The sequence below is a fragment of the Homarus americanus genome, unplaced genomic scaffold, assembly GCF_018991925.1.
Source record: "Homarus americanus isolate GMGI-L3 unplaced genomic scaffold, GMGI_Hamer_2.0 scaffold23578, whole genome shotgun sequence".
In the NCBI taxonomy this organism is placed as follows: domain Eukaryota; kingdom Metazoa; phylum Arthropoda; class Malacostraca; order Decapoda; family Nephropidae; genus Homarus; species Homarus americanus.
In genome coordinates this window covers 9,457,962-9,485,666 of record NW_024733231.1, presented here as the reverse complement: position 1 = coordinate 9,485,666, position 27,705 = coordinate 9,457,962, and the positions used below count along the sequence as shown (strand labels likewise).

The 27,705-nt window shown below is 42.1% G+C and overlaps 1 protein-coding gene across 1 annotated transcript in view; it reads left to right on the top strand.

The window, feature by feature from the left end:
- LOC121869747 (tetraspanin-2A-like) overlaps positions 1 to 25,223 on the top strand; it is a 47,155-nt gene extending 21,932 nt beyond the window's left edge. The window contains exons 2-6 of the mRNA XM_042371319.1: positions 9,292 to 9,489; positions 12,406 to 12,585; positions 14,397 to 14,474; positions 21,863 to 21,970; positions 24,021 to 25,223. Of these exons, the coding sequence (XP_042227253.1) occupies positions 9,292 to 9,489; positions 12,406 to 12,585; positions 14,397 to 14,474; positions 21,863 to 21,970; positions 24,021 to 24,086 (630 nt within the window). The 3' untranslated portion in view covers positions 24,087 to 25,223. The remainder of the gene's footprint in view (positions 1 to 9,291; positions 9,490 to 12,405; positions 12,586 to 14,396; positions 14,475 to 21,862; positions 21,971 to 24,020) is intronic.
- Positions 25,224 to 27,705: the final 2,482 nt, after the last annotated feature.

Sequence of the window (27,705 nt, the reverse complement as noted above, 5' to 3'; positions counted from 1 at the left end):
AACAGTCGCTTCTACTGCCGTGGGAGCCGTCTTACAACAGGATATCAACGGAACTCTCATGCCCATTGCCTTCTCACAGCTGCTTCAACCACCTCAACTCTAGTACAGTGCCTTCGATCGAGAGCTCCTGGCCATATATCTTGCTGTCAAGCATTTCCAGCACTTCCTCGAGGCCCGTCAGTCCACCATCTTCACTGATCACAAGCCCCTCGTTCACGCCTTCGCTTCAGCCTCCCAGACACATACACTTCGTGTTCTTCACCACTTGGCTTACATCTCGGGGTTCACCAGCGACATCCAACACATCAAGGGCAGCCATAACGAGATCGCCGACACCCTCTCTCGTTGTATATCCAGCATTCTTCCCTCATCGTCACCCATGGATTACAGACAGCTCGCCGTAGCTCAAGAGAACGACGAAGACCTTGCAGCATACTAGACATCTCCCTTAGGTCTCGCTCTCCAAGAACTCCCCATTCCCGGCACGAACATTAAGTTGTGGTGCGACATGTCCTGTGGGCAGCCTATACCATTCGTGCCTTACATCCACCGCCGCGCCATCTTCGACCGCATCCATGGGGTCAGCCACCCAGGTGTCCGGGCCTCCCAGCACCTTCTCACGCAACGTGTCGTCTGGCCCTCGGAAATGGGCTGCCCAGTGCCTGGCTTGCCAGTCCTCTAAGATACATCGATACACACGTGCTCCCTTAGAAACCTTTCCTGTACCTAAAGGACACTTCCAGGTAGTACACCTCGACATCGTGGGACCTCTTCCATCATCCTGCGGCAACACCTACATCTTCACCTGCATTGACCGTTTAACCAGGTGGACAGAAGCCATTCCCATGTCTAATGCTACAGTAGAATCAGCCGTCCGCACCTTCCTGTCTGATGGGTCCCCCGTTTCGGTCCTCCCACGACTGTCATCACTGACCGAGGACCGAGGAGTCCAGTTTGAGTCTCACCTCTGGCATAGTCTCCTGCAGTTCCTCAGCACTTCCAGACACCGCACTACTTTTTACCACCCTCAATCCAACGGCATGGTAGAGCGGTTTCATCGGCAGCTGAAGGACACCATCAAGGCACAGCACGACCCCTACAGCTGGACGGATGCTCTACCCTTAGTGCTCCTTGGCATCCGTGCATCACACAAAGAAGATATGACTGCAGCCCAGAGGATTTCACCCTAGGCGAACCCTTTCACCTACCCGGGGACTTCTCACTTACTCCTGACCTCGACCACTTCACTCCTGCTGCCCGTCACGACCTACTGCAAGCACTATGACAAGCAGTTTCTGCATTCAAAGCTACTGCTCCACGCCAGCCTTCCCATCGCCCTGAACACATCCTTCCTGCACTACTCAACGCCGAGTATGTCTTCATCAGGCGCGATGCTCACCGCAACCCACTTCAACGTCCCTACGACGGACCCTTCCCGGTTTTTGCACGGTCAGCGAAGTTCCTGACGATCATTCACAGTGGCACACACGACACCGTCAGCATCGACGGAGTGAAGCCGGCCACCTTACCCGATGGGCCCCCAGCCCAGCATTACCCCCAACAAACCACCTGCACCAGTCTGCCCACATTTCTGCATACCCTCTTTTCATCCTCAGGTACCTACTGCTCCTGATACGGACCCTGCTCCTGACGGGGACCCTGCTCCTGATGACAATCCTGCATCCGGACCTATGGACCCAGACACCCAACCCGGCGCCCCTGAAGACTTTGCACCTGCCGCGAGAGAAGCACCACATTCCTCGCCTGTTCAACCTTCTCTTATCCACAACCCTCCTTCTCCCTCTGCTTCTCCCACAGATCTCGTGTCCCTAGATGGAGTCGTCACCCGTAGCGGCCGAGTGGTTCACACCCCCACCCGTTATGTTTCACATGTCGAATACAACCCTGCCGACAAGTTTTCTGCAGTGCTCGGAGGGTAGGGGGAGTATTGTAGTGAATACTCACCCCTACAACTGCCGCTGCCGTTAGTCGCTGATCAGCCGATCCCGCGACGAAGTTTCTCTGACAAGCCTAGCCGTCTAGACTGCGCGTGGGGTCGGCCAAAAGCGATGCTTACTTCCGGTGGACGTGTATATAAGCCAACAGCCTCGCTGTGAAAGGCATTCTGCTCATCGCTCTCGCACAGACAAGACCTCCGCATAACAAGCTCCTCACCACACAGCAACTCCCTAGCACTGCACTGTATATAAAATATATATATAGAAAACGCCATAGCTGAGTTCCCTTCTCACCTGCACCCTAGTGCGATCCAGCATCACGTTAACCCCACAAGTCTCCTACCATTGGTGTTAGTGGTGGGATCACCTAATTTCTTGTTTAGATTTCTGTTAAATGGTTCCCCTTTAAGTAACTGTATCTCTGCAAACCTGTATTGCATATTGTCGTGAGCAGAGACCCCACCACTGCTTGTGTCGTGAGCAGAGACCCCACCACTGCTTGGAAGAGGGGCACACTTGGGCCACAGAGCCCCAGTGTTGACAATGGACGAGTTGACGGAATTTTTTCGTAAGATGGCAGGTCAATGGGTAAATAAAACGTTTAAATTCACTATAGTAATGATATTTTTTAATAAATTGGGTCATAAAAAGTGTAAAAATTAAGGGTTAAAGTTGTTAAAAAGTCACGTGACTGCGAAAAGCTCTGTGATTGGTTGTGACGTCACTGGTTCTCTCGAGCTGCAGAGAGGTGACCTGGTTTCAGCCAGTTGTGGTGTATGTGTTGTTACCAGTTGAAATACAGGACTTGTGGCCATATACAATGTTCAAGGAAAGGACTAAGAATCGTTGGTGCTTCGTGCCAATGTGCAAGAGTACCGACAAATCCTCACCAGGCAAAATATTCATCACAGTACCGAAAGATAAGAAGATAAGAAAGAGATGGTGGCTTGCTGCTTGATGACAGTTTCCCCATGTCAGAATCCTGCATCTAATGTTGTGAAGATCATTTTGATGTGAGTATTAAGTTGATAAGTACAGGCATACCTTATTTTTGGTTAAAATAAATTACTGCTCAAGTATCATCGTGCGTATTTACTTGCTGGCTGCCTAAATGATGCAAAAGACCGATAACTCCAACATGGAAGTTTTCATCACTGTTCTCTATTTCATGTCTGGAAAATATAAGGTTTCGTCACTGATGTCTATATTTAATGTTGTGGAAGGACCAGGGACGACCATGGCCAGGGGATGATCAGATGACAGATGTAATTTAACGTGCTTCATAGCTGGATGGCCGAGTTCTGGATAATACTCTACTATCATAATGACGTCTACTTTTGGTAACTTTCTTTCATCTGCCTTGATGAACCCTGGAAATAGTTGTCCAACGCTCTCGGCTGTAAATATATATTATTAGATAATTAATTGTGCTTTATCGTGCAACACAGTAATACTACTTTGAATATATAGATATTACTAAGCACATTAAGTAATTCAGTGGATATTAGCTGCCCATTCAACAAATATCATAGTATAAACATTCCAAACAATATTAGTATTAGTTTGGTTTTGTTTGGTCATCTGGGATTAAGTTCTTGAAACAATAAGACAAATTATATCTTCGGGATTTCTGTCGCAAAACATTTTTCTATTGTATAAGAAAATACAGGTCATATGTTAGGATAGGTTAGGTTAGTTTAGGCTAGGTTAGGGTATGATGAGTTATAAGGTTAGCTTAACATACACCAGTAAGGAGGGATTGGGGGGTAGTAACTCAAAACTAGTGATTTCCGATAGAAATGAAGGTCTAAATCGTTCATAACACATCACAAACCACCAGAAAAAAAGCATAGTCTGCATGTCTAAGTACAGGGATGACCAACACTTAACATTTACCCTTTATGCCTATCTCGAATCTAAACCCCCAAATACTTATGGTAGTTAAAGTAAAATTTTACCCATTAATTAATATAAATGATGATATATCCCAGTGGTTCATTAGTGAATCGCCAAAACAATAACAGCATTATGTTGTCATGTTTACCTAGCATCAGGCATTCTCAAAACAAAGTCCAGACAATGTCATTACTTTTAAATTGACTCGTATCTCCATCCCTGTGTCATCTGCAGGGAAGGTTGTGACGTAATTGCAAATGGCGGCCCTGTTTCTGGAGAAATAAACTTATCTCGACTATTATAGCAGGACTTGACTTTTATTTCAAATTATATACTGTATACCGTATCACTCTACGAACGTGGCAGAGTGTATTTCTTGTGTTTACCCAGAACCGTCAACTCGTCCATTGTAACACCTCCGGGTAGGAGGCACCACGGACTTGAATGGATTTGGGTGGGTCCCACAGTGTAAGGGCGGTAACGAGCAGGATGGTTGTCCGCCGCTCGTTTGCTTGTTCGCAGCCCTACTAAGGGGGGGGGGGAGGTCGCTGCTGCCCCAGCACACATCAGACGTTACCCAGCCGTCAACACAGCTGTACTTGCACCCCGCTGTTCGTTCAAATTCTGGTTGTGTGCTCATCTGAGGTTCCTTGGGCTCGTGGGCTGATTCCCCAGTCCTTCACTATTCGGCTGTCAACTCCGGACACCTACTCCAGCTACTACCGCGGCTGCCACGTCATCTCCACTTCCTCCACGCCCTATTCACCGTCCGTGCCCTGGCGTCTCTCCTGTGTGGCAAGACATCGCCCACCAACGCCGGCGCCAAGTGAGGAGGCTGCCCTTGACCTTCCCCCTGAGTGGATCACCGCTTTACGGAACATTCCACCGCGGCCCGGCCCGTAGGAAATATCTGTACATTGTTTGATTCCCGTAATTGTTTATTTGATATTTGTGTGAGTAGTGTCAATTTTTGTGTTTATTTTCGTAGTAATGAGATGTCAATCTCTAACGGTTGTTTGTTACCCCTTGGAAACCCATGGTTCTTGACTTTCTTTTTATAAGATCCTGATTAGGCTGGCAAGGGATTTATATCCCAAAGTCCCAGGCCTTTACACACAGAACCAACCCAGTCTGCAACGACTGCGTTCTTGGCCCTGAGTCACTTTGTCCTTCTGAAGTTGGGATGATCTTCTAGTAGTGTACGGGGCTGGTATTGGTCGAGCCCTTTGATTAAGATAGTTTTCTTGCTCGATGGTTGGGATGATTGTTCCATGGCTATTCCAATTATGCTATTAGTGAGGAGATCCTGTATGACTGCTGGGTCGTTTCTAATCAGAACATGATCTTGTGCACCGACTCTGAACTGAAACTCAGCATCTGGGTGTTTATCTTCCACCTCGTCCAGCCATCGATACTTGTCTTCAGGAGGTGTACCTACAGGGAGTTTAATCTTACTCTCATGGGGGGTTGAGGCTGTGGGTGTTGTTCTCTACGGTTTTCTTTCTTTGAGGCCTTCTACTTGTTTCTGGACTGCACTCGTTGAAAGTCATCCTCTCCGTTGGTGTCAAGGTCAACACCATAGTCGCCTGGCTCACTCAGTGCATCAGGAGAGTTAAAGCGAGTAGCTGGGTCTCCAGTCAACTCAGAAATGGTGGAGTTACAGGACTCGACTTATATGCCTGCGTCAGAGTGCTGGGGACTGGTGGCACTCCAAAGGACTCAGCGGTGGTTGGGAGGCGTAACCCTCTCATGAGACAAGGCAAACTGGCGTCTACAGCAGTGTGAGGGTAGGTAGGGACATATGTGAGCAGGCCACCCCGGAGGGGAGGGAGTGAGGGGTGTGGTGGCAGGAGTATTCTCAGATTATCAAACATTTGATTCCACTTGTTGTTCTTGCTCAATGGATGTGTGTCTTTCTGGTTAGATATGTATCAAAGTCAATTTCAGTTTCAAAAGAACTATCTAGCCTGGCACCATGTGAGGTGGGGAGTTTGTTTATACAAACCCTCGCCACATGGCGGGGAGTGACCATGAGGGTAGGCCTCGCAGGCACCTACACACACCACAGTGCTCAAGCCACGCATCAGTTCACGAATTAAACAGGCAACAGATTTGCAGTTGTTATCCTATTGGTTAAATAATCATTCAAGTGACTGTGTTAGGAAGGACACCTAACAACACTGTGAGAATTCTGTTCCTCAAAACCCAGTGTGTACCACCGTAATCATAATATGATCACAGGCTGTCCACACACACAGCCCTGCCCACACACACGCTGAGGGGAAAGTGACCTAAGTATCTTCCGTAGCTGACAAGGGTGAGCTTGTAGGGGTATGAGATATTGGTTCACATTCAGGATGGGATGGAGAAAGAAGCTTTCCAGAGTTCCCGCACTTACTACAAAGTTGCTAAGCTTGTTCCACTCGTCCACCACCCTATTTGTGAACCAGTTTCTTCCTATCTCCCTGCTAAACCTAAACTTATCCAACTTGAATCCGTTGCTCCGAGTCCTATCCTGCTCGGATATTATAAGAACTTTATCTATATCCCCTTTATTGATTCCTTTCACCCACTTAAATACTTCTATCATATCTCCCCGCACTCTTCGTCTTTCTAGGGAATGCAAGTTAAGTTTCTTTAACCTATCCTGATATGGAAGGTTTCTAAGTCCCGGAATAATTTTTGTCATTCTTCGCTGCACCGACTCTAGTGAATATATATCCATTCTATAATAGGGGCACCAGAACTGAACCGCATAATCGAGGTGCGGCCTGACTAGCGCAAGATATAGTTGCAATAAGACCTCTGCACTCTTGTTACTTACACTTCTAGATATAAAACCCAATACTCTGTTTGCGTTATTTCGAACATTAACGCACTGTTTTCTAGGCCGTAGGTCCGGGCTTACAAGTACCCCTAGGTCTCTTTCACAAGTCGACTTCTCTAGGTTGATGTTGTTAAGGCTGTATACATTATAAGTATTTGTTCTTCCAATATAAGTACGCTGCACTTGCTGGTGTTGAATTTCATTTGCCATTTTTCAGACCACCCCTGCAGTTTATTTAGATCCTCCTGTAATGCATTTGCATCCTGCCCTGAATTAATTTGCCGCCCTATTTTGGTGTCATCCGCAAACTTGCTTATGTCACTGCTGATCCCAGTATCTAGATCGTTTATGTAGATTATGAACAAGAGTGGGCCTAGTACTGACCCCTGGGGAACCCCACTGGTTACACGGCCCCACTCAGATTTAACACCATCTACGCTGACCCTCTGCGCTCTATCGGTGAGCCATGATTTTATCCAATTTAAAACTTTCCCCTCGATACCATGAGCCTTAATTTTTCTCAGAAGCCTCTGATGTGGTACTCTGTCAAATGCTTTGCTAAAGTCTAAGTAAATAACATCGTAATTTTCGTCATTATCTACTACCTCGAAGACTTTCCTAAAAAACGTTAGCAGATTTGTTAGACAAGATTTTTCCTTTGTAAACCCATGTTGAGAGTCGTAGATTAATTTGCTTTTCTCTAGATGCGATCGGATGCTTTCTGCTATAATTGATTCAAGAAATTTCCCCACTACTGACGTCAAACTGATCGGCCGGTAATTTGACGCTGATGCTCTTGTCTCCTTTTTTGAATATGGGTACTACATTTGCTTGTTTCCACAACTCTGGCACAACTCCAGTGTCTAATGATTTTATAAATAAGTTTACGAGGGGTCCGCTAATCTGTTCCCTACACTCTTTTAAGACTCGAGGGAAAATTTCATCCGGCCCTGGGGATTTTGTATTCTTTAGTTTATTTATCTTCTTAAGAACATCCTCTTTTCTGATAGTGATATTCTTTAATTTCTCTTCTTCCTTTCCCATAAGTATCAGTTCCACCTCCGGGATTTCATCGCAAATTTCATCTGTGAAAACTGATAAGAAGTAGCTGTTCGATGCTTTGCTTATTTCTTCACTGCCATTTATCAATTCTCCCCTCCCTGACTTTAAAGACCCAACTTTGTCCTTGACCTTTGTCCTATATACCTGGAAAAAGCCCTTGGGATTCGTCTTGGATTCTCTTGCTATTTTGATTTTATCGTCTCTCTTTGCTTTCCTTACATTTTTCTTAACATTCCTAGATAGTTCATTATACATGTTTCTGAGCTGCTCCTCCCCTCCCTTTAATTTCTTATATATTCCTTTCTTTATTCCTATATCATGTTTAAGGACAGTCAGGTTAGCGTCAGGTCAAGCGTCAGGTGCGTGTTGGGTTGGGCCATGGTTTCTCAGTGCTTGGTCGGCTTGATTGTGTGTGTTGTTTTCTTGTGTGGAGGAAATGTCTTGGTCTTCTGTCTTGGTATTCTCCATAGCTTGATGTTGATTTTCTTCTAACTCTCCTCCTCTTCTTGCTCTCTTGAAGTGTCCATTCATTCGTGTTTGGGCCTTGTTGTTCGTCTTCCTCGTGTCTTATGTCCTCATAGGTGTGGAAGAAGTCGGAGACGGTGAGGTTGACCACGTGGGCTTCAGCTCCACGGGCCTCGTGGTGTTCTTGATTCTGTGTGGCGGGTGTCTTTTCTTGGGTTTTCTTTTCTTGGTTTTTCTTTTCTATTGTTTTTTCTTGTCTTGGGAGCGTACAGCAAAGAGGGCCTCTTTGTAGCTCAGTTTCTTGTCGAGTCGAGCCCTGGCTATCCTGCATTCCTCCTTCCATTTCGGGCAGGTCCGATCGGCGGAGGAGTGTGGGCCGCCACAGGCAGCGCATTTTTTTTTACTGTGTTGGGGCAGACCGTGTAGCGGTGTCCGGGGCTGCCGCACAGGGAGCAGGTGTCCTCCTGCGCCTCACACTTGTTGGCAGTGTGTCTGTAGTGCTCACAGCGGTGTCAGGCCTTATAAGGCGGGGGTAGGCGTGGGTAGATAGTTGACCCCCGCTCCGTGGGCGGCGCTGGAGGCGTAGGCTGGGGAATTCGAGAAGGTTCGGTGCTTGTAGGGGAGGAATCCACTACAAGCTTTCCCCCTACTGTGTCTGTGAGAACTCTGGACAATGGTAATCCACTATCTGCCCTAGTCTAAGTGGTCGTTGGTGTGTTGGAAACAACATTGTGACACGTGTGTTTAAGAGATACATTCTGAACACTGGTCACAAGACAACTGACTGTTTCTACCAGTGTACCAAATTTATTCGCACCCACAAATATTTATTAAAAAATGAAGTTCTCTTAATCCTGCTGAATTTTTCACTGTTTTTCAACATTTATTACTAATAACACAAGCGGGATAAAACAGAATTAAAAACGAAAGTTAATATAATGATTATTTTAGCAATTCACTATCAAGAATACAGTACAGTACATCAATATCTTCATCACTACTGGCACTTTCTGGTTCCATTACATTACCTGTATATCTGTTCCTTACATCAAGTAAATACATTAGCTCCTTTTGCTTTTTCAGATGGCTGGGGCGGCCATCTTCGCCCTGGGTCTGTGGATCCTGTTTGACAAAGACATGGGTGACTACATCCCTGGCCTGGGGATGTTCAACTACTGGAACGCGACCACTGGCCTGATGGTCGCCGCGGCCCTCGTCATGGTCTCCTCCTTCCTTGCCTGTTGCGGTGCCTACTTCAAGAGCACCTTAATGATCATAGTTGTGAGTGTGTTATTTGTGTTGTATTAGCTGTGTTGTGTTGTGTTGTGTTCTGTAGTGTTGTGTTGTGTTGTGAGCTGTGTTGTGCTGTGTTGTGTTGTGATGTGATGTGTTGTGATGTTAGCTGTGTTGTGTTGTGATGTGTTGTATTGTGTTGTTAGTTGTGTTGTGTTGTGTTGTGATATGTTATGTTGTGATGTTAGCTGTGTTGTGCTGTGATGTGTTGTTAGCTGTGTTGTGCTGTTAGCTGTGTTGTGCTGTTAGCTGTGTTGTGCTGTGTTGTGTTGTTAGCTGTGTTGTGCTGTTGTGTTGTGATGTTAGCTGTGTTGTGATATGTTGTGTTGTGATGTGGTGCGGTGTTGTTGTTAGCTGTGTTGTGTTGTGCTGTGTTGTGTGGTGTTTTTGTTGTTAGCTGTGTTATGTTATTTGTTGTGTTTGTTACCTGTGTTGTGTTGTTCTTAATTGTGTTGTTAGCTTCATTCTGTTGTGTTGTTAGCTTCATTCTGTTGTGTTGTTAGCTTCATTCTGTTATGTTGTTAGCTTCATTGTGTTGTTGTTAGCTTTTGTGTTGTTACCTGTTTTGTGTTGTTAGAAATGTTCTGTTATTAGCTGTTGTGTTGTTACTTGTGTTGCGTTGTTAGCTGTGTTCTGTTGTTAGCTGTGTTGTAAGTGTAGTACATGATGTAGTGTGTTAATGTTTACTGTTGTTGGCCACAGTACAAGGTGTGTTAATGTTTACTGTTGTTGGCCACAGTACAGGTGTGTTAATGTTTACTGTTGTTGGCCACAGTACAAGGTGTGTTAATGTTTACTGTTGTTGGCCACAGTATAAGGTGTTAATGTTTACTGTTGTTTTTCGGGCCATTGTGCAATAAGGTGTGTGTTAATGTTTCACTGCTTGTTTTTCGGCCACAGTACAAGGTGTGTTAATGCTTACTGTTGTTGGCCACAGTACAAGGTGTGTTAATGTTTACTGTTGTTGGTCACAGTACAGGTGTGTTAATGTTTACCGTTGCTGGCTTCACAGTACAGGGTGTGTTAGTGTTTACTGTTGTTGGCCACAGCACAAGGTGTGTGTTAATTGCTTACTGGTTGTTGGCCACAGTACAAGGTGTGTTAATGTTTACTGTTGTTGGCCAGCACAGGGTGTAAGCATCGTTTACTGTTGTTGGCCACAGCACAAGGTGTTAATGTTTACCGTTGTTGGCCACACAGCACAAGGTGTGTTATCGTTTACTGTTGTTGGCCACAGTACAAGGTGTGTTAATGTTTACTGTTGTTGGCCACAGTACAAGGTGTGTGTACACGTTTACTGTTGTTGGCCACAGTACACAAGGTGTGTTAATGTTTACTGTTGTTGGCCACAGTACAAGCAGGTAAGTTAATGTTTACCGTTGTTGGTCATTGTGCACAAGGTGTGTGTTAATGTTTACTGTTGTTGGCCACAGTACAGGGTGTGTTAATGTTTACTGTTGTTGGCCACAGTACAGGGTGTGTTAATGTTTACTGTTGTTGGCCACAGTACAGGGTGTGTTAATGTTTACTGTTGTTGGCCACAGTACAGGGTGTGTTAGTGTTTACTGTTGTTGGCCACAGTACAGGGTGTGTTAATGTTTACTGTTGTTGGCCACAGTGCAAGGTGTGTTAATGTTTACTGTTGTTGGCCACAGTACAAGGTGTGTTAATGTTTACTGTTGTTGGCCACAGTACAAGGTGTGTTAATGTTTACTGTTGTTGGCCACAGTACACGGTGTGTTAATGTTTACTGTTGTTGGCCACAGTACAAGGTGTGTTAATGTTTACTGTTGTTGGCCACAGTACAGGGTGTGTTAATGTTTACTGTTGTTGTTGTACAGTACAGAAGTGTGTTAGTGTTTACTGTTGTTGTTGGCCTGGTACAGGGTGTGTTAATGTTTTGCTGTTGTTGGCCTGGTGCAAGGTGTTAATGTTTTACTGTTGTTGGCCCACAGTACAAGGTGTGTTAATGTTTTACTGTTGTTGTACAGTACAAGGTGTGTTAATGTTTGCTGTTTGTTGTACAGTACAAGGTGTGTTAATGTTTACTGTTGTTGTACAGTACAGGGTGTGTTAATATTTACTGTTGTTGTACAGTACAGGGTGTGTTAATGTTTACTGTTGTTGGCCCACAGTACAGGAGTGTTTTACTGTTGTTGGCCACAGTACAAGGTGTGTTAATGTTTACTGTTGTTGTACAGTACAAGGTGTGTTAATGTTTACTGTTTTCTTGGCCTGAGTACCAAGGTGTGTTAATGTTTACTGTTGTTGGCCCACAGTACAGGGTGTATTAATGTTTGTTGTTGTACAGTACAAGGTGTGTTAATGTTTACTGTTGTACAGTACAAAGGTGTGTGTATTTACTGTTGTTGTTGGCACAGTACAAGGTGTGTTAATATTTGCTGTTGTTGTACAGTAGGGTGTGTTAATGTTTACTGTTGTTGGCCACAGTACAGGGTGTGTTAATGTTTACTGTTGTTGGCCACAGTACAAGGTGTGTTAATGTGTACTGTTTTTGGCCACAGTACAAGGTGTGTTAATGTTTACTGTTTTTGGCCACAGTACAAGGTGTGTTAATGTTTACTGTTGTTGGCCACAGTACAAGGTGTGTTAATGTTTACTGTTGTTGGCCACAGTACAAGGTGTGTTAATGTTTACTGTTTTTGGCCACAGTACAAGGTGTGTTAATGTTTACTGTTGTTGGCCACAGTACAAGGTGTGTTAATGTTTACTGTTGTTGGCCACAGTACAAGGTGTGTTAATGTTTACTGTTGTTGGCCACAGTACAAGGTGTGTTAGTGTTTACTGTTTTTGGCCACAGTACAAGCAGTACAAGGTGTGTTAATGTTTACTGTTGTTGGCCACAGTACAAGGTGCGTTAATGTTTACTGTTTTTGGCCACAGTACAAGGTGTTGACAGTCGTCACCTTCATCATGCTGCTGGTTGGATCTGGTTATATCCTCGCCCATGGACTGGAGGACTCCCAAGCTTTCCCCGTCATCCAGGAAGCCATGAGGAATTTAATTTATCAATACCAATGGGATATGAACTCTAGGAGGACTGTCGACATTATCCAGGAATATGTGAGTCCTTTATCTTACCATTAGTTAAATTATATGACCTGTAATGAACTTAACTTGGTTAACGTATCTTACCTGTAGTTAACTTATCTTAGCTGTAGTTAACTTATCTTACCTGTTGTTAACTTATTTTACCTGTTAACTTATCTTACCTGTAGTTAATTTATCATATCTGTTGTTAACTTATTTTATCTATAGTTAACTTATCTTAGCTGTAGTTAATCCACTACCTGTAATTCGCTTGTTACCTGTAGTTAACTCACACACCTATTTGCTGTATGGATTTAAACAAAGGTGTTTCTCTGTCACAAAACTTAATGTTCATTTTTTGTATAAATTAGTGGTCAATGTAGTGAAACCCCTTGTCAGTTCGTGATTACTGCTCAGCACACAGCTTCCTCAGAGAGAGTGTTAGGTTTGGTGGCGAACATCATCTCACGAGAGGGTGTAAAGAACTTGACCTCACATACTGTGCCTACAGAGGGTGATCACACTTTACCTGGTAACGATAACCTCACAAAACATGACCACTAGGGATGACCTGGCCACGAGATATGAGTAGCCTACCATAAAGATTTTAATATTTAGTTACTTGATGAACAAAGGCAGAACATTTCATACAGAAAACTCAGATCAAATAACACGGACCCCAAATGGATAAATAATTATTTAAAGAATATTATTGGACAAAGAAAGGCTGTAGGTTGGAGAATAGATCGTGGTGACGTTTACTTTCGCGATTATTATAAAGTATTGGCAAGTAGGGTTAAGACCGAGATAAGAAAAGCAGAGAGGAATAATGAACAAAAAGTAGCAAGACAGGCGAAGTCAAACTAAAACACTAGACAAGATCGGACTAATACACTGACAGTCAGTTACCGGCGAACTAACCGATAACGAAGGAGAATTGATCAATAATCTGAATAGATGTTTTTCCTAAAATTTCACCACCGACTGTCAACAGAGATAGTAAAGAAATAGATTAAACGAGTTAGGAGCGACTAGTAACAATGTTAATAAGCAAATAATTAAACTGGCACCTTGTAAGTCTCCAGATCCCAATGACATATTTGCCAGAGTATTAAAGGAATGTAAGGAAGAACTTAGTACTGTATGCCCTTAGCAAATTGTTTAATATGTCATTAAAAACGGGTGTAGTACCAGAATCCAGGAGGATAGCAAATGTTATACCGATTTTCAAGAACGGAGATAGATCACTATCCTCTAACTACCGTCCAATTAGTTTAACATCAATTGTAGGCAAATTGTGGAAGCAATAATTTCAAACTCAATTCGAAATCACCTGTAGAAGCACAAGTTGATCAATGATTCCAACCATGGCTTCATAAGTAGGCCTTCATGTCTGACAAATCTACTATCATTCTTTTCAATTTTTTCCAGTCAATGGATGACACACGATTTCGATGTACTGTAGGTTACCTTTACCTTAGCAAAGCCATCGACAGGGTCCCCCATGAGAGACTAATATGTATAGTGGAGGCTCATGGAACTGGAGATTTTCTAAACTGGATTAGGGCGTGACCAAGTCCCAGGTTGCTGATCTGACTTTCTGCCTCATTTACACACAATTGCAGGGTCTCAATTGTTTCTCTTACTTTGACAACACAACATACTGTATATATATCGTTTCTCAGTCTTGATTTTTATTTTTATTTTTGTATTTCTTTATGGTTTATTATTATTATTATTATTTTTATTTATTTTTATTTTTTTTCTATTATTATTATTATTAGTTTTATTATGATTTTTATTATTGTTATTATTATTATTATTATTATTATTATCCATGACAGGTGGGGTGTTGTGGTGGCTACTCTGCTAGTGACTACACCGACATTCATATGCCCATACCAGACACCTGCCGGGACCAGGTGAGTGTATTTTAGCTCTTATCACTTGCATAAAGATTCGTTTTATGCCAAAACGATTTCTTAAAGCTGATTTTTTCCAAAGTGGGCAGGGCCTTGAAGGCGAGTAAAATGTGGGGATAAACACATTAAAATTCCAAACAAACCTTTGAAAACCCGACCTAACCTTTCCTAACTATAAACAGCATAAAAAACATATTTTGATAATAAAGTTCCCGTTATAGCATCAAACGATTGTTTACCACAACTTTTTGACTGTTAATACATATTAACTGTTCTTACCTATTAAATGTTAGTACCTGTTAACTGTTACTTCTTCGATTGTCCATCGACGATGATCACCCCCTCCGTGCATGACTCTGTGTCTCCTCCCAAGGTCTATAGATGAGGTCGTCATCCGCGCGCAGGAAGAGTAGAGCTTTGCCGACGTCACTAGAAAGACTCCGGCCCCTCCCCTGTCTCTCACCCCTTATAAACAGAACATTTATGGTTCCACACACTGTACTTTGTTATTTCAGTATCTCATAGAAAATAATACTAGTCGAGTGTCTAATCTTGCATATAACTTTAGCTAAGGGCACCAATCAATGCAGTGGGTGATGCAGAATATAAATAATGCATCGCTGCATTTCTAGGCTCAATATTGAACCAGAGGTGTTTTATGCAGCTATTGCAGTATAAAAGTGAATCTATCGATGACCGTGGACGTCTCCATGTTTTATTTTTTGAAGAAACAAGTGTTCCAAAGGAATGGACTTAAGACAAAGCACCTGATAACCTCTATGCACCCAAAAAGCGAGTTCAGTGTGCAGTGTTACGAGGAGTGATTGGCTCATGGAAGCAACTTATATATTATAATTTTGATACTTATTTGACCAAGGATATTTTGTACGACTTAATTGTAAAGGCAGAAGCAGCTGGATATCCAGTAGTTATTGTAGTTAATTTATTTTAGTACCACTAATGTGACATTGTAGAATACCCTGCAGGGTTTGGGTATAGATAAGTCCTCTTTCAGGTAGGGAAATATTCATAAGGAGTTTTTACTACTTGCCCTGACAAATTTATGAATGAAATTTTGTTTCCTTGACTTTATAAGGGAAAAGTTAAATAAACATCTTAAAACAATCAAATTTATTGTATATATCGACACACAGATCACTTGACTAAATGGTGTCAGTGGTTGCAACGCTTGTCATTTGAGGTCATAACTCATGTCACCTTATTTCTACATTATTAACAAATGAGCACAACAGGGAAGAAAGTACCTCTAGGCGCTGTACATAAATACATAGTTAAAACTGAAATGCATAATTTTTCTTTTAAACTTTCCTTTTTTGGTACTTCGTATATATTCTGTCTCACCCTCTGCATTCACTGGTGTCCTTAGAGTGGTTCTCAACCTTTTTCACTCCATTCCCCCCTTGAGGAATTTTCAACATCCTCGTGGCCTCCTTCATGTTTCCACAAATAATGTTGAAAAATAAAATGCAGATGAAGAGAATACCCTTATTTTATATCAAGGTTGACAATCATCATTATCTTATATTTTGATAGACTTACATGATTGACATAACTGACGTCACTAGACTAGAGTGACTACGAGACAAGCCTCACAGCAAACTTGAATTTGGTTGGGAAAAAGTTCATATGACCTCTGCATTTTTTGTCACAGCTCAATGGGAAGGCTGACATTGTTTCCTTTCAGTCAGGTGACTGATCCGAGGTTGTCACTGACAATGCACAACTCGTGTCCGGGTCCACATCCAGTCGGTTCCGGCTTTTACTCCTTTGAATGTAGAAGGGTGGAGAAACAAGATTCGCATAAATAGGTAGTTGAAAAAGGCAAGAGGACTCGAAGTGCGATCTCGTTAACTTTTGGATATGACTGATACATTGAGCACCAGAATACAGTCAGAGATCTTTCTTCATAGAGATCTTTGGCAGCAGAATCATTCTTGAGATCAAGAAATTCGTCCTGAACATCATTTGGAATGGTAACAATATCAAGAGTGCCAGAGAAAGGATTGCTCACCAATTTCCCATCTTCCTCCTCGAATTCTGGGAAATACTTTTTGAGCTCACTTTCCAAGGATTTCAGGTGCTGAGTGATTTCAGTTTTGAGTGATGGGTCAAGCAGATGATCTTCATTCTCATCAAGAACAGTTGAAAGATTCTCAAACATAGCAACATTTCCTGCATTGACTTTCCTTTGCCAATTCTGGATCTTGGCAAGAAATGCACGAAGACAATCCATGAGGTGAAACACATTTCTGTTCTTGCCCTGCAGCTTGAGATTCAGCCTGTTTAGCTGCTCAAATATATCTGCTAAATATGCAAGACGTGGCTCCCACAACACCTCATTGAAGTGACTTAATAGATCATCTTTCCCTTGCACTTCCAGGATTAACTTAAGCTCTCCCCGAAGTTCAAACACTCGATTCACAACATTGCCCTTGGAAAGCCAGCGCACTTTGGAGCAAAAGAGGAGGGCTTCATGCTCTGAATCCATGTCTCTACAAAGGCTCTGGAAAAAGCGAGAGTTCAGATCTCCAGCTTTCACAAATTTGACATATTTGACCACTGCCTCCAGGATCTTGTAAAGTTCATCAGGGAGGGTTTTCGACGCCAGTGCAAAACGATGGATCGTACAATGGATTCCCTTGGCATTCGGAGCTACTTCCTTGACACGCTTCTGGAACCCCGATTTTGATCCCAGCATCGCCGGAGACCCATCAGTACAGACTCCACAACAATTTTCCCAGCTGATCCTGTTAGCTGTGAAGAAAGAAGACAGCTATTCCATCACATCTACAGCTGTTGTGGTGGTCTCAAGCTGTGTACAGAACAGATATTCCTCCTTGACGTCACACAAGAAAACATACCTAACAAACACGAGTAGCTGTGCACAAGAACTCGCGTCCGTTGACTCATCCAGCTGTATTGCAAACATACCAGTTGGAGATAGTTTGATCTCTTGTATCACTTTTTCCTTTGTCATCTGACATTTCATTAATTCTCCGTTTCACTGTATCGTTTGACAAGGAAATTTGTTGAATTTTACGTTCACTTGCCTCTCCATGAACCCGTTTGACAATTTTTAAAGCACATGGCTTAATTAAAGTTTCACCAATTGTATGGGGCGGCTTTTGCTTTGCTATTTCGAGGGAAACCTCGTATGATGCCTCAACTACACTTACGGTCTGTTGTTGGAAGGCATCACTCTCGTCCAGTCTCTGTTTTCCTAAACTCCGTTCATGGCGCCTGAAGAAATTGGTGTCTCTCCGCATACTGTGGATGGATCGTCATCAGATGATGCTTCAGCTTACTAGGCCTCATAGAATCGTTCCCAACCACTTTGAAGCACAGCACACACTGATGTTTCTCAATGCCATCAGCGAGGATTGATGTAAAACCGTAGTTAATGTATCCATCGATGTACTTCCGCTTCTTAGCAACACTAGTAGCCATCACAAATCTAGAGAAAATAAAGAAGACAGAATGTCAGAACAGACAAACAGACAAGTGATAAAGACTAAAGAATGATTAAGGACAGATAAATAGGACAAGAGTTAGAATGACACACACACACACACACATACATAACACGCCCATGCACTCACATAAATCACACATACAGTCATACACAAACACGCACACAGGTAAACATTCACACTCAAGCTAGCAAGCTGAAGTTTACTTCCTGTAAGCAAGAACAGGCCTCCTTTGACAAGCACTGCCCAACCTGGAAGAATGAGAAGAATAGTAAGTCATACCAATTTAGCACTAAAAATGGTAGGATTATATAAGTAAAGAATGAGTATGAACAACAATGGCACCAATAAATAAGGAAATAATTAATAAAGGAAGTGTACAAATATTTCACCCACGTAAAGCAGCGACCACATGAATAATGAAACAAAATAAGTAACACCAATTATGGAGTATATTATGCTTGAGTCAAGCTCAAACACACTATATGGTTCAGAGACAATACACTCCACTGTTTTCGGTCCTATCACCACTTGCAAAGGGATGACACACGGACAGGGACTGGACCTGTGAAATCTTAAATAATCCGTAAAAAAAAAAAAAATAGCACCAGAGTATGTAAATATTAAAATTGCATTGTCGTTATGATTAAACAAAATGACAAAAAAACTTGCCCATAGTTTCACTTTGCCTGGGAAGCGAAACTTGGTCCACTCGCTTGCGACCGCTCAAGAGGATACAGACGCGCACAGTCAACTTCTCGGAGCCAGAGGTAAGAGCTGGGTGCTCGTGTGGGCCCCAACTGCTCATGAGGATTATCCACCAGCGTAAGACACGGCCATCCCATACACACTGTTACTACCTGTTAACTGTTACTACCTGTTAACTGTTACTACCTGTTAACTGTTACTACCTGTTAACCGTTACTACCTGTAAACTGTTACTACCTATTAACTGTTACTACCGTTACTACCTGTAAACTGTTATTACCTGTTAACCGTTACTACCTGTTAACTGTTACTACCTGTTAACTGTTACTACCTGTTAACTGTTACTACCTGTTAACCGTTACTACCTGTAAACTGTTACTACCTATTAACTGTTATTACTGTTACTACCTGTTAACCGTTACTACCTGTTAACCGTTATTACCTGTTAACTGTTACTACCTGTTAACTGTTACTACCTGTTAACTGTTATTACCTGTTAACTGTTACTACCTGTTAACTGTTACTACCTGTTAACTGTTACTACCTGTTAACCGTTACTACCTGTAAACTGTTACTACCTATTAACTGTTACTACCGTTACTACCTGTAAACTGTTATTACCTGTTAACCGTTACTACCTGTTAACTGTTACTACCTGTTAACTGTTACTACCTGTTAACTGTTACTACCTGTTAACCGTTACTACCTGTAAACTGTTACTACCTATTAACTGTTATTACTGTTACTACCTGTTAACCGTTACTACCTGTTAACCGTTATTACCTGTTAACTGTTACTACCTGTTAACTGTTACTACCTGTTACTACCTGTTAACTGTTATTACCTGTTAACTGTTACTACATTGTTAATCGTTACTATCTGTTACCACCTGTTAACTGTTGTTAACTGTTAACTGTTGTTAACTGTTACTACCTGTTAACTGTTATTACCTGTTAACTGTTACTACCTGTTAACTGTTACTACCTGTTAACTGTTACTACCTGTTAACTGTTACTACCTGTTAACTGTTACTACCTGTTAACTGTTACTACCCATTCTTTATTACTACCTGTTAACCATTACTACCTGTTAACCATTACTACACAATCAACCGTTACTACCTATTGCCGTTACTACCTGTTAACCGTTACTACCTGTTAACCGTTGCTACCTATTCGCCATTTACTACTGTTGACCGTTACTACCTGTTTATTAAATTTACTACCTGACCGTTACATACCTGTCGGCCATTTACTACCTGTTGACCGTTCACTACCTGTTGACCATTTACTACCTGTTGTCGTTACTACCTGTTGACCGTTTACTACCTGTTAGCCGTTACTGCCTGTTAACCGTTAACTGCCTGTTAACCGTTACTGCTTGATAGCCGTTACTACCCTGTTAACTGTTACTACCTGTTAACTGTTACTACTTGTTAACTGTTACCTGTTAACTGTTATTACCTGTTAACCGTTACTACTTGTTAACCGTTACTACCTGTTAACTGTTATTACATGTTAACTGTTACTACATGTTAACTGTTCCTATCTGTTAACTGTTATTACCTGTTAACTGTTACTACCTGTTAACCGTTACTACCGTTACTACTTGTTAACTGTTACTACCTGTTAACTGTTACTACCTGTTAACTATTATTACCGTTACTACCTGTTAACCGTTACTACCTGTTAACCGTTACTACCTGTTAACCGTTACTACCTGTTAACCGTTATTACCTGTTAACTGTTATTACATGTTAACTGTTACTACCTGTTAACTGTTATTACCTGTTAACTGTTACTACCTGTTAACTGTTATTACCTGTTAACTGTTATTACCTGTTAACTGTTACTACATTGTTAATCGTTACTACCTGTTAACTGTTATTACCTGTTAACTGTTACTATCTGTTAACCGTTACTACATGTTAACTGTTATTACCTGTTAACTGTTATTACCTGTTAACTGTTACTACCTGTTAACTGTTACTACCCGTTAACTGTTACTACCCGTTAACTGTTACTACCCGTTAACTGTTACTACCCGTTAACTGTTACTACCCGTTAACTGTTATTACCCGTTAACTGTTATTACCCGTTAACTGTTACTCCCTTTTAACCGTTACTACCTGTTAACCGTTACTACCTGTTAACCGTTACTACCTGTTAACTGTTACTACCTGTTAACCGTTACTACCTGTTAACCGTTACTACCTGTTAACTGTTACTACCTGTTAACCGTTACTACCTGTTAACCGTTACTACCTGTTAACCGTTACTACCTGTTAACCGTTACTACCTGTTAACCGTTATCGGGTGGCAGTGAGGGGTTCCCTTGTGAACTTGACCTCCCTTGGGTCGGGTCAAGTCTGGACCTCTCCTGGGTCTGTAGGGTGTGTCAAATTATGGACTCCTGCTCATCTACAATTATTACATGTGTCGTATTTCTCTGAGCTGCAATCTGTGGTCTGATAAACAATCATTACACCTCCCGCCAAGACCAAAGCTCTCATACCAGAGAACTAATGACATAGAGACGGTAATATCATGTGCAGTATCTAAAATAGTCCCTGAGGCGATAATACAAACTCACATTTACAAACAATAAGCTTAGAGATGTATGTTTTTCTACAGGCTTAGTTTGATCTGACCTAGCTTTCTATACCTCCCGTCAAGATCAAAGCTTCTATGACAGGAGGAAAAAAACACATACACAGTGAGTGAACATATCTAGCACAGTATCCGAGACAAACTTGCAAATCACATTCTACAAACAATAACAGGTGTTACTTCGCCTTACCAGGCCGTGTCAAAGTAATGATTCGTCCCAGTCAGTAATATGGCTACAACATTGCATTTGGTAGTACAAAACATTGATCAAATGACCTCGTAGGAAAAAGTGACTAATCTTTCTTAAATAAAAAAAACATTCTTTGTAGTAAATGTTAACAGAAATCAGAGAATGAAATATTTCAAAATACACAAAAAATGCGCCTACTTCACATGTTAGGGTGTTATCTCTTTTTATTAAACATCGCCAAGAGCCATACAGTAGTGTGGTCCAGCATGGCTCACGTCCTCCATCCAGCTGGTATCCTGTTAACTGTCACTAACTGTTAACTGTTGTTCTTAACACAAACGGTTCTGCTTCTCCTCCTCGTCTACTACAGCCCAGGCTTCCCCTCCACAGGTTACCGGGAACCAGTACGGTGATTCGTGCGCTGAGATCTTCTCCCAGTATCTGGAGGTCCGGACCGGGTGGATCACTGGCTTGTCCCTGAGTCTCTGCTTCTTCCAAGTGAGTCTTATGTTTCTTTTTTCTGGGCTCATAACCTAACCTAATCTAATCCAACCAAATTTAACATCGTCTAACCTAACATAACCAAATTTAACCTAGCCTAACTTAACCTAACCTGAGTCTGTTTCTTCCAAATGAGTCTGTTTCTTTTTTCTGGGAACCTAACCTAACCTAACTTGAATCTCTCTGCCTTCCCCTGGCCCTTAGCCTCAACTTTGCCCATTAATGTTATTTCCGTTATTATTCCCCCATCCCTAATTATATAACTAAAGTACATTTAAAATGTTTATCTTGAAGTTTTTACTAATCTTAGGACGTTTTCATTTGTTTCCTGTCAGTATAGCTTATTCAGTTATTCTTAGCATTCGCCTGTAACCACCACATTTCAAAGGCCTCTAGCCTCTTTCTGGTGTCTGCTGAAAGTGTCCACTCTTCTGGCCCTTTTCAATGGGTTCTCTTTGATTATTGAATGTTGTTTTTGCTTGTTTCATTCTTATTTTGACTGCTTCCGTACATCTAGCATCACCGCTAATATTATTCCCAAATAGAGTATACAATTTTCCACTTGTTGAAGCTCCCTGTTGCCTGATATAATTTTTAATTTAAGATTTATATCCAATTTATAAACAACCATTAATTTAGTCTTTACAGAATTATCTCTTCAACCATATTCTTCAGCTTTTCCCATTAATCTGTTAACAAATTTCTGTAACGCCTCTACTATCTGTGATAAGATCAGTATCATCTGCATAGCATATATTTTATATAGCTTTACCATTAACTTTTAGTACTTCATTCATACTTATAATTTATCTCATTACGAATTCTAAATATATATTATACAGTGTTGGAGATAGAGCATAGCCTTGTGTTACTCCCTGTCTAACTGTGAACTAATTGGTAAGCTCATTATTTTCTAACGCTGTAGCCTCCTTTTGCCTACAAAGATTCTTTAAAATTCTAATATCTCCTTCATTTTTTTTTATCCTCTTCGCCACTGATCGGCTCGCTAGCCACCCGGGCGATCGGTCACGTCTCTGTCACGCACTGTTGGCAAATATCGGCCATGCACTGGCTCCTGAATGTACCTGAACCTGCTCCAGTGGTGGTCAAGTCTTGTCTTGAAAGAGCTCACACTCGGTGCTGTCACAACACTGGTAGATTGTTCCAAGAGTTTACAACCCTCACTCCAAAAAAGTTTGCCCTCACAGTTTTCTGGACTTGTGGGGCGAGCGTCCGCCAGCTCCAAGTAAGGACACTCAACTGAGTAGTGCCCTCTGAGATGCTTATACACCTCAACTAGGTCACCCCTTGCCCGTCTGTAATATAAGCTAGGCAAGTTCAGGCGCTCCAATCTCTCAGGGTAGCTGAGGTGCCGAAGTGCAGGCACCAGTCTGGTGGCCCTCCTTTGAACATTTTCAACCAACTGACAGTCCCTAACATATCTCGGGGACCAGATGAGGTGACAGTACTCCAGATGGGGAAGCACTTCACTCTTGAAGATCGTTACGAGGGACAGACCGTCTAGATATCTGAACGACCTTCTTATAAGACCCAATAATTTATTTGCCTGGTTTACCTTCTTCTCGCAATGGCCCGAGAACTTCAGCTCATTGTCAACATACACACCTAGGTCCTTCTCACATTCAGTCTCAACTAGTGTAGTTTCTTCATCCCGTTGGGATATATGATACGCCTCCTTACCGTTGGTACGCCCCAGGTGCATCCTCTTACACTTCGTGACATTGAATCTCAGCAACCATTTCTTCGACCATTCCTGGAGCCCACAGATTTAATGCCTATTTTGTCCAAGGTGTCTGTCTGGAAACATACGTTTTGAAAGCATGACGTTCTGCATTATATAATCAACTCGGATATCGCTCTGTAGGAATATTTTTGGCAAATTCTCATGTGGGCCTAAACATGACCAGAAGATTAGAAATATCATCACACTCAGGTTGAGACATAACAACTGCATTAGTGCATTTTTTTAACAAACAACAAAATAAGTTCAGTTCAATACAGTACTGTTATTTCTTCTTCTTTTCAGTTCTTCTCTATGATGTTTGCCTTCTGCATATGGCAAGCGATCAAGGAGCTCAAGCACCCTAAATAACGTCGTCCTTCCGGTTTTCAAGGTGACGAAGCACCAAAATTTATAATGTATTTTGTAGTGTAGTTTAGTGTAGTGTACACAGTGTGACGAGACACCTTCACAGATTCAGATATAAAACAGACATTCTGAATTTAGTATTCTGTCATGTAGGATTAAGAATTAATAATAATTTGATACTTTTGTCAATACTCTCCAGTATTGTAGTTAGATAAGCATTTTTACATACTGTACATGTGTTGTGGGTCATAATTCTTCATAGCTGCACTTTTTCTACCCACGTAACTCAAAATAGGATAAATATATCTGTATATAAATTGAAGCTAAGCTTAATCATTCCTTTAATATTTTCGTTTCGCCAAAGAACCAGGTAGCTGTGAAGTGTTGAGAAGACTTGAGACCGTCTTGTATTTGCTACACACACACATGGTACATACTGTAGTGTGGGTCTGTCCTAGCCACCTTACCCAGCTGCTTATTTACTTTGCATCTTAAAATATACAATATATATATATATATATATATATATATATATATATATATATATATATATCTGGTATTTGATTTTTTTCACCCAATGTGTATTTACAGTTCTTGAGATAATCACGGTTTGAAGAAAATTCTTCTTCCCAGTTCCTTGGTGGGATAGCTCCTGTACAAATTATTGTTCAAATAGTTAATCTGCCAAATAATGTAAGTGCTTTCTTGTTTTGCTGGAGGAATAATTATACCGATATATTGCATTATGGATTATGTGTCATCTTTGATATATAGTAATTGTTAACACTGGGTCATGGAAGTTGTCACCAGTGAATATAAGATATTTCTGATAAAAATGTACAGGTTTCTCCATGCCAATTTCATGGTTATTATCTCTCTTGAATAAATCAAAATGAGACAAATGTTTTACATTATTATAGACTTCATGTTAATATGTAAGTTACTTGCTGTTAATGATGTTTTATTGCACCAAGTTGTCAAGTGAGCAGTCACGGGTGCTAGTCATTAAAACACCTCACTGAAGGCTGAGGTAAGGTGAGGGAGCATTATTATCCTCCATTGTTGTAAGCAGAACCAGATCAACACCAAGGAGCTAAATCATGTTTTTGACTTTTTGCAATAAAAAAATGTAGAAATTTTTGTATAATAGTTTCTTTTCAGTTAAAATAATAAATTTGCACAGCTATGTTTTTGTAGAAGTTCATGTTCAATGGACATGAGTTCAGGTGATGTTGTTGAGGCACACGCTGTTAAAAGAAATAAATAAACTTAGATGTATAATACTGTAATAAAGATAAACTATAAACACAATACGTGCCAACACCAAGATGCTCATGATGTAATAATTTTAGCACAAAGAAAAACTATCACAGCAAAGAAAAATACTGACAGTAATATTTGCACCAAGAAACATCTCCAATAACAGGACCTTCAACGTCACATGTGAGAGGGGCCGCTGTGGATCCACTGTAGCCAGTAATGCAGCCTTGTTCATCAGTGTTACCAGCAACAACCTTTCTTCCATTAGTCTTCATAATTCCATAAGAAACTTAGAAGGTCTAAGTTAATTATTTTTCATAAATTATTATTCCCTCATAAATCTTAAATATATGAAAGTATTTTGCTGTTTTTTTTTAAATAGTAAGTCTTGTAAACCATATTGTCTTTATATTTAGCAAAGTTCACCCCTTTGGCAGCAATAGTTAAGAAGATCGTATGACCAACTTAAGGTTGTAAAAAGATGATGTAGTGGATACTCTTCCCTACAACTGCCACTGCCGTTAGTCGCTGATCAGCCGATCCCGTGACGAAGTTTCTCTGACAAGCCTAGCCGCCTAGACTGGAAGTCGACACCGGCGACGCTTACTTCCGGTGGCCGTGTATACAAGCTCCCAGTCTCGCCGTGAAGTCCTTTCTACCTAGAGCTCTGCAACACGCAACACCTTCTCTGAAGAAGCTCCTGCACGGCACCTCCTCTACCACACAGCAACTCTCCAGCACCAGACTGTTTTGTATATAATATATTTATATAAGAAAACCACCATAGCTGAGTTTCCCTTCTCATCTCCATCCTATGTGCGATTCAACATCACGAAACCCCACAATGTTAAAAATGACAAACAGAGACGGTTGTGATACTCAATAATATTAAACTGTGTCTTTATTATGTATAGAATGCATCAAACAATGCTACAATATCCGTTGCTTCTTCTGTAGAATTATAAATATTTGTTTTAATATATTAAGTCCTGTTTTAAATCATGTGACTAATTGTTTTATGACTGTACCTCAAAGTAAGATTTTGGACGGGATTCCATTTGACCAATCACTAACCTTGTATGACTTTCTCCATCGACCGGTCCTGGTGAACCTTAGGGTCCTCAGTCCTGGTGAACCTTAAGGCCCTCAGTCCTGGTGAACCTTAAGGCCCTCAGTCCTGGTGAACCTTAAGGCCCTCAGTCCTGGTGAACCTTAGGGTCCTCAGTCCTGGTGAACCTTAAGGCCCTCAGTCCTGGTGAACCTTAAGGCCCTCAGTCCTGGTGAACCCAAGGGCCCTCAGTCCTGGTGAACCCATGCCCTCAGTCCTGGTGAACCTTAAGGCCCTCAGTCCTGGTGAACCTTAAGGCCCTCAGTCTGGTGAACCTAGGGTCCTCAGTCCTGGTGAACCTTAAGGCCCTCAGTCCTGGTGAACCCAAGGCCCTCAGTCCTGGTGAACCTTAAGGCCCTCAGTCCTGTGAACCTTAGGTCCTCAGTCCTGGTGAACCTAAGGCCCTCAGTCCTGGTGAACCTTAAGGCCCCTCAGTCCTGGTGAACCTTAGGGTCCCAGTCCCGGGAACCCTAGGTCCTCAGTCCTGGTGAACCTTAAGGCCCTCAGTCCTGGTGAACCTTAGGTCCTCAGCCCTGGACCTAAGGCCCTCAGTCCCAGAACCTAAGGCCCTCAGTCCGTGAACCTTAGGGTCCTCAGCCCTGGTGAACCTTAAGGCCCTCAGTCCTGGGAACCTAGGGTCCTCAGTGGTGAACCTTAGGTCCTCAGCCCTGGTGAACCTTAAGGCCCTCAGTCCTGGTGAACCTTAGGGTCCTCAGTCCTGGTGAACCTTAGGATCCTCAGCCCAGAACCTAAGGCCCTCAGTCCTGGTGAACCTAGGGTCCCTCAGTCCTGGTGAACCTTAGGTCCTCAGTCCTGGTGAACCTAGGGTCCCCGGCCCTGGTGAACCTTAAGGCCCTCAGTCCTGGTGAACCTTAGGTCCTCAGTCCTGGTGAACCTTAGGTCCTCAGCCCTGGTGAACCTTAAGGCCCTCAGTCCTGGTGAACCTTAAGGCCCTCAGTCCTGGTGAACCTTAGGGTCCTCAGCCCTGGTGAACCTTAAGGCCCTCAGTCCTGGTGAATATATTCAGGAAAGAAACTGTCTGTTGCTTGTGTGTTAAACTGTAGTTGAGGACTAAAAAAAAAAGTCACTAAAGTATTAAAGATAGATGAACCAAATGCTACAGTATATCAACAACTGTCACCTTTCACTGGTGACAACACAGACTGCTCCCCATTGCTGGTAATGATGTAGATTTGTGATTAATTTTATCCCTCCGTAAGATCGAACATTTCTCATGTTAGCTAACTGATGGTA